We start from the raw sequence: 15,384 nt of genomic DNA on the forward strand, positions 1-15,384 counted from the left end.
TTTTGTGCTTCCTTCCTACCCCACTCACCTTCCCCTAAACCCAAGGCTGCTTGGCGGTTTTACTCCACGGATGGGAGTCGCACCTACCTGCGTGCTACCTGGCGATTCTACGAGAGCATCCTGTCACCGATCAGGCATGTATCAAGTGCTTTGATCATGAATGCACCACACATTTGAATTGTTTTCACTAATCTGCTTTTCTTTTCCATTTTTGTTTTATATCCCCCATTTCCGTTCCCCCCACCCCTCCCTCCCGGCCTTGTTTATTTCTCTATATATAAGCATCTGCACGTAGTATGTGTGGCATAGTTATGCTGCTGATGATGAGAACTTGGTTTCCATAGCAACTTGGAAGCCATATTTGAACGCCTTGCATATCTGCAGCCCTGCAAAGTAGGTACAAAAATGGCAGCCGGTGTTGTATGTTGGCATCTGTGTTCCTGCTTCTGGTTATCCCTTCCATGTGTTCTGAAGCTGACTCCCGTGTCCTTGCTGCAGCTGTCCGAATAGTTATTGGCAGGATCCAGTGTCCCCTGCACCGGAAAACCACTCCCATCGATGGAGTGAAAACAGAAATGTGCAGAATTTCTCCACTCAATTAAAACAGAGTTTTATTTTTGTTGGAAAGTCAATAACGAAACTGAAAAATGCTGGAAATCTGAACTAATTGCCTTTGACCTTTGACTTTTGACATATTGATAATTGCTGGAAACACTGGTCAGACAGCAACCTCGGAGAGAGAAGCAGGGCTAATACTTCTGTGGTGTAGGGTCTCAGACATGAAATGTTAACACTGTTTCCCCTCACACACACACACTGACTTTCAGAAATACTAAATTTTTCCAGTGTTTTCTATTTTTATAGATTTTTTTAAAAAATCTTAAATGTATCAATAGGAATTTGAATCAATTCTCACTGGAAATAAATAATAGATGTGGTCATACTATAGGGTTCAGGGTCATTTACACTGACCATTATCACTCCCCATTCCACATGGGCAGTTATTGTGAAGTTGTTAGCCACAGGTTTATGGGTTTCAAGGCACGTTACTGGTCTGAATAGTCTTTTTATAGGGGCAGAATAGAGAAAGAGAGAGAGAGAGAGAGAGAGAGAAAGAGCGAGACAGAGAGAAAGAGAGAGAGAGCTTTGCTCTGAATCTAACCTCTCCTGTCCCTACACGAGAAGTTTTTGGTGGAACGGCTATCAATTACTGCATGCCCAGTTTTGTGACAGCATTCCTGAGTTAATTCGTTCTGTGAAGAGTAAATGTCATGAACAGAGCAAACACAAAAAGAGAAATAATGTATGAGATCATGAAAAGGCAATGTAACTTCATTGGACATGCTTGACATCGGTGATTGGGAAGTTGTTGGAGTCGATTGTCAAGGATGAGGTTACGGAGTACCTGGAGGCATATGACAAGGTAGGCAGAACTCAGCATGGATTCCTTAAAGGAAATTCCTGCCTGACAAACCTATTACAATTTTTTGAGGAAATTACCAGTAGGCTAGACAAGGGAGATGCAGTGGATGTTGTATATTTGGATTTTCAGAAGGCCTTTGACAAGGTGCCACACATGAGGCTACTTAACAAGATAAGAACCTATGGAATTACGGGAAAGTTACATACGTGGATAGAGCATTGGCTGATTGGCAGGAAACAGAGAGTGGGAATAAAGGGATCCTATTCTGGTTGGCTGCCGGTTACCAGTGGTGTTCCATAAGGGTCAGTGTTGGGGCCGCTTCTTTTTACATTGTACATTAACAATTTGGATTATGGAATAGATGGCTTTGTGGCTAAGTTTGCTGACGATACGAAGATAGGTGGAGGGGCCGGTAGTGCTGAGGAAACTGAGAGTCTGTAGAGAGACTTGGATAGATTGGAAGAATGGGCAAAGAAGTGGCAAATGAAGTACAATGTTGGAAAGTGTATGGTTATGCACTTTGGCAGAAGAAATAAACGGGCAGACTATTATTTAAATGGAGAGAGAATTCAAAGTTCTGAGATGAAACGGGACTTGGGAGCCCTCGTACAGGATACCCTTAAGGGTAACCTCCAGGTTGAGTCAGTAGTGAAGAAGGCGAATGCAATGTTGGCATTCATTTCTAGAGGAATAGAGTATAGGAGCAAGGATGTGATGTTGAGGCTCTATAAGGCACTGGTGAGACCTCACTTGGAGTACTGTGGACAGTTTTGGTCTCCTTATTTAAGAAAGGATGTGCTGATGTTGGAGAGGGTACAGAGAAGATTCACTAGAATGATTCCGGGAATGAGAGGGTTAACATATGAGGAACGTTTGTCCGCTCTTGGACTGTATTCCTTGGAGTTTAGAAGAATGAGGGGAGACTTCGTAGAAACATTCCGAATGTTGAAAGGCATGGACAGAGTGGATGTGGCAAAGTTGTTTCCCATGATGGTGGAGTCTAGTACGAGAGAGCATGACTTAAGGATTGAAGGGTGCCCGTTCAGAACAGAAATGCGAAGAAATTTTTTTAGTCAGAGGGTGGTGAATCTATGGAATTTGTTGCCATGGGCAGCAGTGGAGGCCAAGTCATTGGGTGTATTTAAGGCAGAGATTGATAGGTATCTGAGTAGCCAGGGCATCAAAGGTTATGGTGAGAAGGCAGGGGAGTGGGACTAAATGGGAGAATGGATCAGCTCATGATAAATGGCGGAGCAGACTCGATGGGCCAAATGGCCGACTTCTGCTCCTTTGTCTTATGGTCTTATGGACATGTGATTAGGAAAGAGGAGTTAGAATGCCCAGTAATTATGGGAAAGGTTGAAGGGAAGAAAGGAAGAGGAAGACAAAGACAAATAATGATGGAGACAGCAGCGAGAGAACTGGTAATGAATATCCATGAATTGATCCACTTGTCCCGAAACAGGAGTGTGTGGGCCATGGCAGTCAAAGCTCAAAATGGGCACGGCACCTGATGATGATGATGAAGAGTAAATGGTTAAAATGAAAGGGCACAGATCAGCAAGTGTTGACAACAAGGGGTGAGAGACAACTGGATCCCGTCAACACTATTTATCTAGTGTTTTATTTGCATGGCGTGAATTTAGGACGATAGTTAAGAGCTTTCCTGGCTGCACTCTGGGGAGGGAGTGCCACAGATACACACACACCCATGCACACACACATTCACACACATCCACATGCACACACACATTCACACACACCCATGCACACACACATTCACACACATCCACATGCATACACACATCAAACACTAGCAGCATGCACACACATGCACATATATAAATGTGCACACCACACACACTCATACACGCAAACACATACATACACACACACACACTCTTATATGCACACACGCAAGCACATACACAAACACACACGGATTGTGTGAAGTGCAGAGGGAAAAGAGGAGGGCTCCAAGCCCATGAAGAAGAAGGGATGGGGAGGAGGGTGAGGAAGAATGAGGAAAGAGAGTGAATGGGGTTCCTCTGCCCTCCCCGGGAGTGCAGGATTGGAGCATGCATCCTATGCAGTCCCTCTGGTGTGGCCCTCAGTCCCTCATGCTTTGCCTCTTGTGCTGGCTGCTGCATTTACCTCTGACCCACTGCTTCCCACTGCCAGTTTTGCGCAGTTCTACTTAATGTGCCCCAGCTTCTTCTGCAAGTGGGTTTGACAAGAGCTGTCCACTATCCTGGGGTGAGCTGGGAGATGACTACGTCGGTTATAATGACTTCCTATGCGTGAAATTGTTCAATCACTGTTTCTTTTCATTGCCTTCTGTATGACACTGTTTCCTTTTGCCAACTAACCCTGAAGAAAAGACCAAGGAGATTCCTTCGCCAGGTTTGTTCCCTCTTACCAAATAGTAGAAACCGCGCAAGATATTTCATGTTTATATTCAGGTCCTCAGCTTTTACAATCTCACTGCAAGCCGGTATAAATCCTGTTAAAGGAGTGAGGAAGTTGTGATTGACATGACAGGGAGATTAAGCTATTCCCCTTTCCCCATCCTTCTTCCTCTAAAGTGAGTTTACTTTGTTAAAAGATTTGTTCCCTAACCCACTTCCCAATTGGTTCAGCCCAAATGTCCAGGTGCGTGTGAGGATATAGTGTGATGAGTTTGTCTGGCCTGTAATGAAATGAGCATCCTTTGCCCAAGAGGAAACAGAGTGCTGAAGCCCACTGCCAGCCCAAAGTGTAAAGGCCGTTAGATATAGGAGCAGAATTAGGCTATTCAGCCTATTGTGTCTGCTCCGCAATTCAAACATAGCTGATTCATTATCTCTCTCAACCCCATTCTCCCCATAGCTTTTGACACCCTTACTAATCAAAATTCTGTCAACCTCCACTTTAAATATACACAATGACTTTGCCTCCACAGCCATCCGTTGCAATGAATTCCACAAATTCACCATTCTCTGGCGAAAGAAATTTCACCTCATCTCTGTTACATAAGGAGGTCCCTGTATTCTGAGTCTGTGCCCTCTGGTCCTAGACTCCCCCCACAGCTAATGTCCTCTCCACGTCCACTCTATTGAGGCTTTTTGGTAGGTTTCAATGAGATCCCTCCTCATGCTTCTAAACTCCAGTAAGTACAGGCCCAGAGCCATCAAATTCTCCTCATACATTAATCCTTTCATTCCTGGGATCACTCCCATGAACTTTCTCTGGACTCTCTCCAGCCTGCACATCCTTCCTTAGATGAAGGGCCTAACATTGCTCACAATACTCCAAATGCAGCCTGACCAGTGCCTTATAAAGCCTCAACATTACATCCTTGCTTTTATATTTCAGTCCTCTCAAAATGAATGCTAACATTTCATTTCCCTTCTTTACCAATGACTTAACCTACAAGTTAACCTTTAGGGAATTCTGCATAAGGACTCCCAAATCTCTATGCACCTTTGATTCCTGAATTTTCTCCCCATTTAGAAAATATTCTATGCCATTCTCCCTTCTACCAAAGTGCATGGCCAAACACATCCCGACACTATATTCCATCTGCCACCTCTTAACCCATTCTCCTAATCTTTCTAAGTCTTGCAAACTCCCTGCTTCTATAACCCTACCTGTCCATCCACCTAACTTCATATTGTCCGCATACTTAGTCACTTAGCTGCTGTACATAATTATGCTCCCTCCGCACCCAAGAATTCGTCTTGTGCTCTGCGGCCCCTAGGTCTCAAACATCCTTTTATAATCAACCGGTTCTAAGCCATCGGGTGTTCAGCAAGAGCTGAAGTGCCAACAGGAAATTGATCCCCGATATTGAGATGGCAGGATTAGCCAATCCTGATATAATGTCCTCTATCCGCATTATAAGGGAGGCTCCCCACCCCAGGCATGCATTATCCCTTACCCAAAATACAAGATTGCTGTGAAAGGTGATAGGAGGAAGGAAAGATTATCGTCAGACATGATTACTCGAACTGTTTGGTGCATTGGTCCGTTTTTAAAATACTCCTCTATCTCCCCTCACTTCCTAGTAAGCCCTTTAATAATAAGCAGAAGCTCTCCAGGACATACACCTCCCGGAAATATAGGTATCCAGTATCTGCTCACATGGTCTTTGGGAATGCCACTAACAACAGCTGCATGCTCAATTATCCCCTACTGCTCTATTAAGGGGCTTTCATATAAAACTTCCTAGAAGCTTTAATTGTTTATGGGACTGTTTGCTTGGTCTTCCCTATTCTCCATTCTCCCTTCTCCCTTCCTCTTTCTCTTTCACCTGTCCCCGCCTTCCTTTTACCCGCTCTTACCTTGCTTGCTGGTTGCAGATCCCAACTACCTAGGATGGACTATGGTAGCTGCTTTTCTCAGCATTGCCCCCAGTTCAATGCAGAAATGGGACAAAGGTCTCTCCCGGTTACTGAACAGCACTCAGGAAGATTCTTGTAATGATACCCTACAGCCATAATGGCCCCCCATGAAACCCATTGGCTGGATTTTGTGTTAGAGTTGGCCATCAGCACTCACCATCCCTACACTGAGAACCAAACAGCAAGTTCTTTAAGCACACATGGGCACTTAAAATGAAAAAGTATACCCGATCTTCCATTTTATCCTACTGGGAAACATGCGATTGAGATACTCAGTGATACAAGCCTAATGCCTTTGTATGATAGGCAGAAAATGTGCCAAAATGAGTTTCAACCTGTTCCTTCTTGTCTTTATTTTAATCTTCTTAACTATCTTTAATCTTTTTAGTATTAATCTACATCAGACAATTTCTCTGGAGTTGAACATTAACTTTTACAGCCATGGACCCTCATTTTTTTTCAAGTTTTACTTATTATTGGAGAGTTGAGATTTTTTTTTAACCTTACAGCATGTATTACTGATATTACTGAAATGACTAGCAGGAAGTGCAGGGAAAACCCTGTAGAAGGTTTGTGGGTAAATACAGGTACAATGAAAGGGCTATTATTCACCACATATAATAAAACGCTGCCCATGATGTGGGGCTGAATCTCTGACTGGGGACTGTTCATTAACTGCAGGGCCTGTTCGCACCCTTAGCTGTCTGCAAGGAATGCATGTGTTTAACTGCACACCTCAACCTGACTTCTGTGCATTCTGCATGCTCACAAACTGTTGCATTTAGCATGAAGCTTCTGTCATTTGAGTCCTGCTCATCGCTCACAAGAAGCAGACAGCCAAGAATTTGGTACTTGTGACGTTGAATGGAAGAGGCTTCGCGGTCCAGAAAACATTTGGCAAATCACTAGTCAGATATAGTTCAATAGTCATCCAATTCCCTTGTTACAATCTTATCCTTGTGATAAATCGTTCACTTTCTAACAACCCTCTGTACTGAGGCATTTCCTTGCACCATTCCCCCTGATTCTTCCAGGACTAATCCTCAGACAGAGCTCTTTATTATTGAACTCCATGCTTGGAGCAAGTTTAAACAGCTTTGTAAAATTGGAATCTTCCAATTGATTTACTTAATTTCTACCATATGATGTGACTGGAACCTTTATGTGGCTACTTTGCGGTAATTTGTGTTTAGCACATTTCATAGGGCATGGTATAACTATTCCCTGGTAACAGGAGTGACATATGCTCAGTGACCACTTTAGTAGGTACACCTGTACACCTGCTCATTGACGCAAATATCTAATCAGCCAATCATGTGGCAGCAACTCAATGCATAAAAGCATGCAGACATGGTCAAGAGGCTCAGTTGTTGTTCAGCCAAAACATCAGAATGGGGAAGAAATGTGATCTATGTGGACTTTTACTGCGGAGTGATTCTTGGTGCTAGACGGGGAGGTTTGAGTACCCCAGAAACTGCTGATTTCCTGCGATTTTCACACACAATAGTCTTTAGAGTTTATAGAGAATGATACAAAAAAAAGCAACAAAAAAAATTCCAGTGAGCGGCAGTTCTGTGGGTGAAAAGACCTTATCAATGAGAGAAGTCAGAGGAGAATGGCCAGACTGGGTCAAGCTGACAGGAAGGCGACATTAATTCAGATAGCCATGCAATACAACAGTGGTGTGCAGAAGAGCATCTCTGAACACACAACATGTCAAACCTTGAAGCGGATGGGCTACGTCAGCAGAAGACCACAAACATGCACTCAATGGCAACTACTTTATTAGGTACAAGGAGATACTTAATAAAGTGGCCGCTGTGTGTAGCTGCACATTTTAACTCTTAAGGACAGTGGGACCTATGAGTCCATGGTTCCCAGGGTAATGAAGAAGGCTCTACCTTCATCAGTCAGAGCATTGAATATAACAGTTGAGATGTTATATTGCAGTTGTACAAAAAAATCGGTAAGGTCACATTGAGAATAGTAGCTTTGGCCACTGTGATAGAGGAAAGTTCAAAGAAAAGATGTGCTGGCATTGGAGAGAGTCCAGAGGAGGATCATCAGAATTATTCTGGAGATGAAAGGGTTAATGTATAAAGAGTGTTTGATGGTTCTAAGCCTGGCTGAGAGAGATAATAAATCAGCCATGATGTAATGGCAGAGCTGACACAATAGGCCAAATGGTCTAATTCTTTTCCTATGACTTATGGTCTAAATTGCCATTCAGGTGGAAAGAGTGTAGAGGAGATTTGCAGGGACATTGCTGGGAGATGGAGGACTGTGTTATGGAGGAAGAAGATAGAACTAGTGCATGGAATATCACGGCACAGTGCAGACGATGTTGTGCCAACCTTTTAACCTACTCCAAGATCAATCAAACCCTTCCCTCCCATTTAGCCTTCCATTTTTCTTTCATCCATGTGCCAATCTCAGAGTCTCTTAAATACCTCTAACGTATCTGCCTCTACCACCACCCCGGCAGTGCATTCCACGCACACACCACTCTCTGTTCCTCCACACTGTTAAAAATCCTGTCATTAACCCTTTACTTTACCTTGAAGTTCAACATCCAAAGTGAATCGCCTCACACTTTTCCAGATCAAACTCCATCTGCCACTTTTCAGCCTAGATCTGTATCCTGTCAATGTCCCATTGTAACCTAGTGACACAAGTGTTTGGTTATGGCCCAAATACAGAGGGAGAGACGCTGAAGCAGATGAACACTTCACCGAATTTTAATAAGAACTGTAGAACTGTGCAGAACAAAAGGAAAAACAATTAAAGCAGGGCTAACAAGACCATTAAATAGAACTCTCAAACTGATAACTAATGCCAATACTGCGGCTCAAAACCAGTAGCTTAAGGCTAAATAAACACCCCTCCTTTACAATGTCAATCCAACTGGTAGTCTTCGTTCCCTGAACAAGGATAAAGGTAGCAAGGAGTGTTGACATTGCGGTGCTTTAGTCAAGACTCAACAAGACTGAAATCAGAGGAAAGGAATTAACTACAACCACAACTACAAATTAGCTGAAACGTGTACACTCACCAGCATGTCTGCCAACCCTGTTCAGCAGCCTACTCCCTGATTTCATGGCAGAGTCCGTGGTTGTGGCAGGGCCCCACTTCCTAGGCGCTGCTCCCAAGGCACCAGAGACCTGTGCCCGCTGGAAGTCCCGGATGAGACACTGGTCCAGGGTGTCATTGGCTGGAACACAAGAATGTTCCCTGGGACCATACCCCTCCCAATCCTGGACCCTGCCCCACACCAGGCGAGATACAAGGAGGCGCCGCACAGAATAGACCAGGGACCCATCCACCGAACAGGGAGGTGGGGGGGCTGACTAGAGCAAGGGAGGAGGTAGTCACTGGAAACATGAGAAAATGGATCTTCATTAATGATTGGAGCTGCAGCCTATATGAAACTCTGTTGATAGCCTTCTCCACTACAAATGGTCCCACATAGTTGCAGCTCTCAACTTTCAAAAGAAGATCTTTAGACACCAGCTGGACTTACTCCCCTGACTTGAGGGGTCTCACCTGTCAGTGTATCAGGCATATTGCTTCTGAGTGCACAGCAGAAAAGCCCTGGCCCATCTCCATCTGTGCTTGTAATGTTGGAACAACTGTTCAGCAGCAGGAACTCCCACATCAGTCTCTTGCTCGGGGAAAAGCAGTGGCTGGAATCCTTCCAGGCATTCAAAGTGGGACATGCCAGTGGAGGTTATTGCGACAATCTCTGCCCAAACCATTTGGAAACTCCAGGACGTGGGGTTGAAAGAGACACAGCCGCGCGCATGGTTGTCTCCAGCTCCTGATTCACTCCCTCAGTCTGTCCATTAAATTTGTGGTGGAAACCAGATGAGAGGTTGGCTGTGGCTCCAAAAAGGGAACAGAAGGCCTTCCAAAAATGGGCCATGAACTGTGGTCCTCGATCAGACACTGTGTGCTGAGGGAAACCATGCAGCCTGAACACATACTGAACCATGAAGGTGGCAGTATCATGAGCTGACGGGAGCTTGGGGACTGCTTTATAGACCCAGTCCACAGCTACCAGGATGGTAGTGCTCTCATCTGATGGAGGCAGAAGAGTGCTGAAATCCACCGAGAGATGGGACCAGGGGCAGTGGCCAGCAGGGTGCTGACATGATGTCTTACTCTGGGCACAAGTGGGACAGGCAGAGATGAAGTCGTTGACATCCTGGGACACAGACGGCCACCAAATCATTTCTTTATAAATTCCAAGGTCCATTGAGTTCCTGGATGGCCAATCAGATGGGAAGAGTGACCCCACTCCAGTACTCTGGGGTGCACCATGGTAGGAGCAGACAGTTGTTTGGGAGGTCCCCCACCTGGGCCTGGATCTGAGCGTTGAGCAGCTCTCACATCTGCCAAATCACTGGAGCTGCAATGCATGAGCAATGTATGATGGGTTCTTGACTGGCAATGTCCTCAAATGCATCAAACTGACGGGAGAGTGCATCGGCCTTGGTATTCTTGCTGCCAGGATGGTAGGTGAGGGTGAAATTAAACCAGGTGAATAAGACAGCCCAACCAGCTTGACTGGAGTTGAGTCTCCTTGTGTCCCAAATATTCTAAGTTTCAAAGGTTCATTTTATTATCAAAATATGTATACAGAACACAACTCTGAGATTCATCTTTTCCAGGTAGCCAGAAAATACAGAAACCATGGAAGTAGTTGAAAAAAAGACATCAATCACGAAAAGCAAAACTCGCAACCCCCAAACCTCCCCCCAGATCCCTCCCTTGCACAAAAATTAACAGATCACCCAAAACCACAGCTCGCAAATCAGCAATAAGAAAGAATGGGTAAGAACACAAAAAAAAACATAGAACTGAAGGAGGTCAATATGAGCTACAGTCCAATCCATAAATCTCAGAATTTCGATAACATATCTAAAATCATCAGAACCCAGCATCCAAGGGCATCGGGACACAGCATTTCAATAACATAGGAGCATAAGAATAGGAGCAGGAGTAGGCCATCTGGCACGTCAAGCCTGCCCTGCCATTCAATAAGATCATGGCTGATCTGACCATGGACTCATCTCCATCTACCTGCGTTTTCCCCCTAACCCTTAATTCCCCTATTATGCAACAATCTATCCAACCTTGTCTTAAATATATTTACTGAGGTAGCCTCCACTGCTTCATTGGGGAGAGAATTCCACAGATTCACCACTCTTTGGGAAAAGCAGTTCCTCCTCTTCTCCATCCTGAATCTACTCCTCCAAATCTTGAGGCTAGGTCCCCTAGTTCTAGTCTCAGCTACCAGTGGAAACAACTTTCCTGCCTCTATCCTATCTATCCCTTTTATAATTTTATGTTTCTATAAGATCTCTGAGGGAAGCATCTCAACCAGCAGCCCCACCGAGTGAAGCAATACCAAACAGCAGCCACTCCGAGGGAAGCGACACAAACCAGCTAGCCCTCCAAGGGAAGTGACATGAACCAGTGGCCCCTCCAGGAGCATTGGGACCCACTGGACCCTCCAAGGGAAGTGATATGAATCAGTGACCCCTTCAGGAGCACTGGGACCCACTGGAACCTCCAAGGGAAGTGACATGAACCAGTGGCCCCTCTGAGGAAGTGACACAAACCTCTGGCCCCTTCAAGGGAAGCAACACAAACCTGCGGCCCCTTTGAAAGAATCAACACAAACCTGCGGCCCCTTTGAGAGAACCAACACAAACCTGCGGCCCCTTTGAGAGAACCAACACAAGCCTGCGGCCCCTTTGAGAGAACCAACACAAACCAGCAGCCTCTTTGAGAGGACCAACACAAACCAGCTCCCCTTCGAGGGACCCAACATGAACCAGCGGCCACTCAGAGAACTACTCACTCTCTTCCGCATTTGCCTCAAAGTTTCAATCTTTCTCAAATGTAGGAGAGCCTCTTGTCCAGACAAGAAAGGGCTGCTCTACCCCTTCCAGCCAGGATCACTATTCTTCCAGGGCTTTCCTGACAGCTAGAAGTTCTCAGTAGTAACATTCAGCAGGGATCAAGCAATGGGAAAGAAAAGCACAGGGGTGTAGCCGATTATCCACAGAATAGCACTGGAAGAGTACAGCTCCAATGCCAACACCTGAGGCATCAAATCCAATGATGAATGGATGGGATGGGTCTGGATGTTGCAGCATCGGGGCACTGGTGAAGTGCCACTTTAGTTCTGAGAATGTTTTGACTGCTTCACTTGTCCATAGGAATCCTGCAGAGGTCTTCTTGGTGGCCGCGATGGAACTGAAGTTTCTGATGAAGCAGCAATAGAAGTTTGCAAAGTCTATTGCCCGCCTTGCCTGGTTGACCGTACATAGTTTAGGCTATACTGTGACTGCCCGGAATTTACATGGGTCCATTTGCACATTGGAAGAGGTAAGAATATAGCCCAAAAATGACACCACTTCTTTATGGAACTCACACTTCTCTGGCTCAGCATAAAGGTCGATCTCGAGGAACCATCTGAGAAGCCTCCAGACATGCCGGATGTGTTCCTGGCAAGAGCGGGAATAGTTAAGAATATTGTACAAATACTTGAAACTAAGCTGATTCAACATGTACCAAAGCTCATCATTGACTAGGCCCTGAAAAAGAGCAGGAGCATTGGCCAGACCAAAAAGCATCACATAGTGGCCAATGGAGATGTTGAAAACTGTCTTCCACTCATCCCCCTCTCGGATTTCACAGATCTAGTTTGGAAAATATCTTTGCTCCTTGGAGACATTCAAATGCAGAGACAAGCAGGGGAAGAAAGTAGTGGTTCTTCACAGTGACATTGTAAAGTGGCCAATAATCAATGCATGCCATCCTACTTGCTCACAAAAAAGAAGCCCACCCCTGCTAGCAAAGTTGACAGATGGATAAATCCTAAGGCCAATGACTCCTTAATGACTCCATGGACACTGTTTCAGGACGAGAGAGGGTAAACAGCTGACAAGTAACCGGTAAGAAGTCAATGGCGTAGTCGTATGGCCGGAGTGGAGGAAGGTAGATGGCTTTCTTCTTACTGAACACCTCAATAAGAGCATATTCAGCCTGAACACCAGATAGATCCATACTAATAGTCGGTACAGGAGGGGATATGATGACAGGGGCTTGAGCTGGGCTCAGACAGGTAGGTAGACATTCTACACTATCCACAACAAAACCAACCTTCATATCTTCTGCAATGGGAGGTTGAGCAGAGTTGAGCTTTTTTTCACTGGAACATGCGGGGGTGATGTTCTAGGTATAAAATCATCAGGGGCATAGATAGGCTGAATGTGCAGTCTTTTCCCAAGATTGGGGAGTCAAGAACTAGAGAACATAGGTTTAAGGTGAGGGGGAAAGATTTAAAAGGAAACTGATGAGCAAATTTTCCTCCCAGAGGGTCATCAGTATATGAAATGAGATGCCAGAGGGAGTGGTTGAGGCCGATACATTAGCAACATTCTGAAGGTACATGGATAGGAAAGGTTAGTAAGAGCATCAAAGGTTACAGGAGGAAAGCAGGAAAATGGGATTGAGAAGGTGAATAATTCAGCCATGGTGGAATGGCACAGCAGCAGACTTGATGGGCCAAATGACCTAATTCTGCTCCTATCGTATGTCTTATGGTCTAATGTTCTTATGAACAAACATATTCAGAGTGTACAAACTTAGTCTGAATATCCTTGATGTATTTGAACACCACTGTCCGAGGGGACTCAGGGTACAGTGTTAAGCAACAGCAGTTGTTGAGGAGTGGCTGTGATTTGATCAAAGCCCCACCCCCATGGTTATATCCCCAGCAAGTGACATCCACACTGTCTGCTAATAGTGATCTACTAAGCTCTACAATGCAGATAATGAGGGTTTCTACCAGCCATTCCCAAGGAATAATGCAGCCTATTCAGACTGAAGTTCGAGTTGAAGATCAAGTTTATTGCCATCAGACTGTACATAGATACAATCAAACAAAACAACGTTCCTCCGGACAAAACATACATCACACAGAGCACATAACATAAAATAACACTGCAGAAGAGTTAATAAAATACAATTCATCGTGCACAGCTTCAAAGCATCAAAATATACGCACAGAAAAATGCCTCATTTCTGCATCAACGACCAACCACAAGCATCACCGTGCTTCCGGCTTCACCACCTTCTAACTCTAATTGGTATGTCTTTGCAATGTGGGAGGAAACCAGAACACCTGGGGAAACCCACATGGTCACGGGTAGAATGTACAGACTCCTTACAGAGAGCAGTGGGAATTGAATCCCAATCTTACACTGTTACTGTAAAGCATTATGTTAACCACCATGCAACCATGCTGCCTGCCCCTTAGGTTAATTAGTAGATTAACTGGCCACATAGGTGTAATTGGGTGGCACGAGATCATTAGGCAGGAATGGCCGGTTACCATGGCATAATAAAAAAATAATAAGGATCTTGCAGGCTTTTATAACAATGTGACTGTCTGGAAGCATCGAATGCAGCATCTCCACAGCTTTGCGTATGACCCCTCATTGTGAAGTGTTGCAAGGCTCCCCTCTACAGGAGCAGTGTCCTCGCTGGCTGCAGCATTGCGTTGGTACGGAAGTTGCAAGGCATCAGACCGCAAGACCCTACAGAGGATAAGAAAAAACAGAGAGGAGTGGGGAAGGCAGGAGAATATCACAAATAGTGGGGTCCTCCCCCAATATTTGTGACATTCTGCTGCCTCCTCCTCATATTTGATGCCTTTACTGATCAAGAACCTATCAACCTCTGCCTTAAATATAGCCGACTTCTTGGCTTACACAACTGACTGTGGCAATGAATTTCACAGATTCACCACCTTCCACTTAAAGAAACTCCTCTTCATCTCTGTTCAAAAAGGACATCCTTCTATTCTGAGGCCGTGTCCTCTGATCCTAGACTCCTTCACTATAGGAAACATCCTCTCCACATCCACATCCACTCTTTCTAGGCCTTTCAATATTCAATAGGTTTCAATGATATCCTTCTTCATTCTTCTAAACTCCAAGGAGTACAAGCACAGAGTATTAAAAGCTCTTTCATTCCTAGGATCATTCTTGTGAACTATCCCTGGATCCTCTCCAATGCCAGCTCATCTTTTCTTAGGTAAGAGGCAAAAAACTGCTCACCATATTCCAAGTAGAGTCTGATGAATGCCATATATCATTTGTGGTTCTGAATGAATACATGATGGTTGTCACAGACTTTATAAAACAGTTGAAGATGAGTGTGTCCCCACAGATCATTCAGTCTTCCTTATCAAGAAGCCCTGGATGAACCATGAGATCCACTATCTGCTGAGGGCCAGATCTGTGGCATTCAGTTCTGGCAACCAAGTAAGATACAAGAGGTCAGGTGCGATCTCCAGAAAGCCATCTCACGTGTGAGATGGCAATTCTGAACCAAACTTGAATCACCGAAGGATGCTGGACAGCTGGAGCAGGTCTTGAATGCTATTACCTCTTACAAAGTAAAACCACGAAACATAGGTGACAGCAAGGCTTCACTCCCAGAGAAGTGGTGTATGGGGTGTCAGGGAGGGGTAGCACCTCTGGTGGGGGAACATGTTGCATC

At 44.9% G+C, this 15,384-nt stretch overlaps 1 protein-coding gene across 2 annotated transcripts in view; it reads left to right on the plus strand.

Moving 5' to 3' along the window:
- Positions 1 to 15,384, plus strand: part of LOC134341426 (potassium voltage-gated channel subfamily KQT member 5-like) — a 339,156-nt gene that overhangs the window by 305,107 nt on the left and 18,665 nt on the right. For both annotated transcript variants that reach the window (XM_063039282.1, XM_063039289.1), the window contains exon 8: positions 46 to 134. In XM_063039282.1, the coding sequence (XP_062895352.1) occupies positions 46 to 134 (89 nt within the window). The remainder of the gene's footprint in view (positions 1 to 45; positions 135 to 15,384) is intronic.

This window comes from Mobula hypostoma, chromosome 2 (assembly GCF_963921235.1).
Source record: "Mobula hypostoma chromosome 2, sMobHyp1.1, whole genome shotgun sequence".
NCBI lineage: Eukaryota > Metazoa > Chordata > Chondrichthyes > Myliobatiformes > Myliobatidae > Mobula > Mobula hypostoma.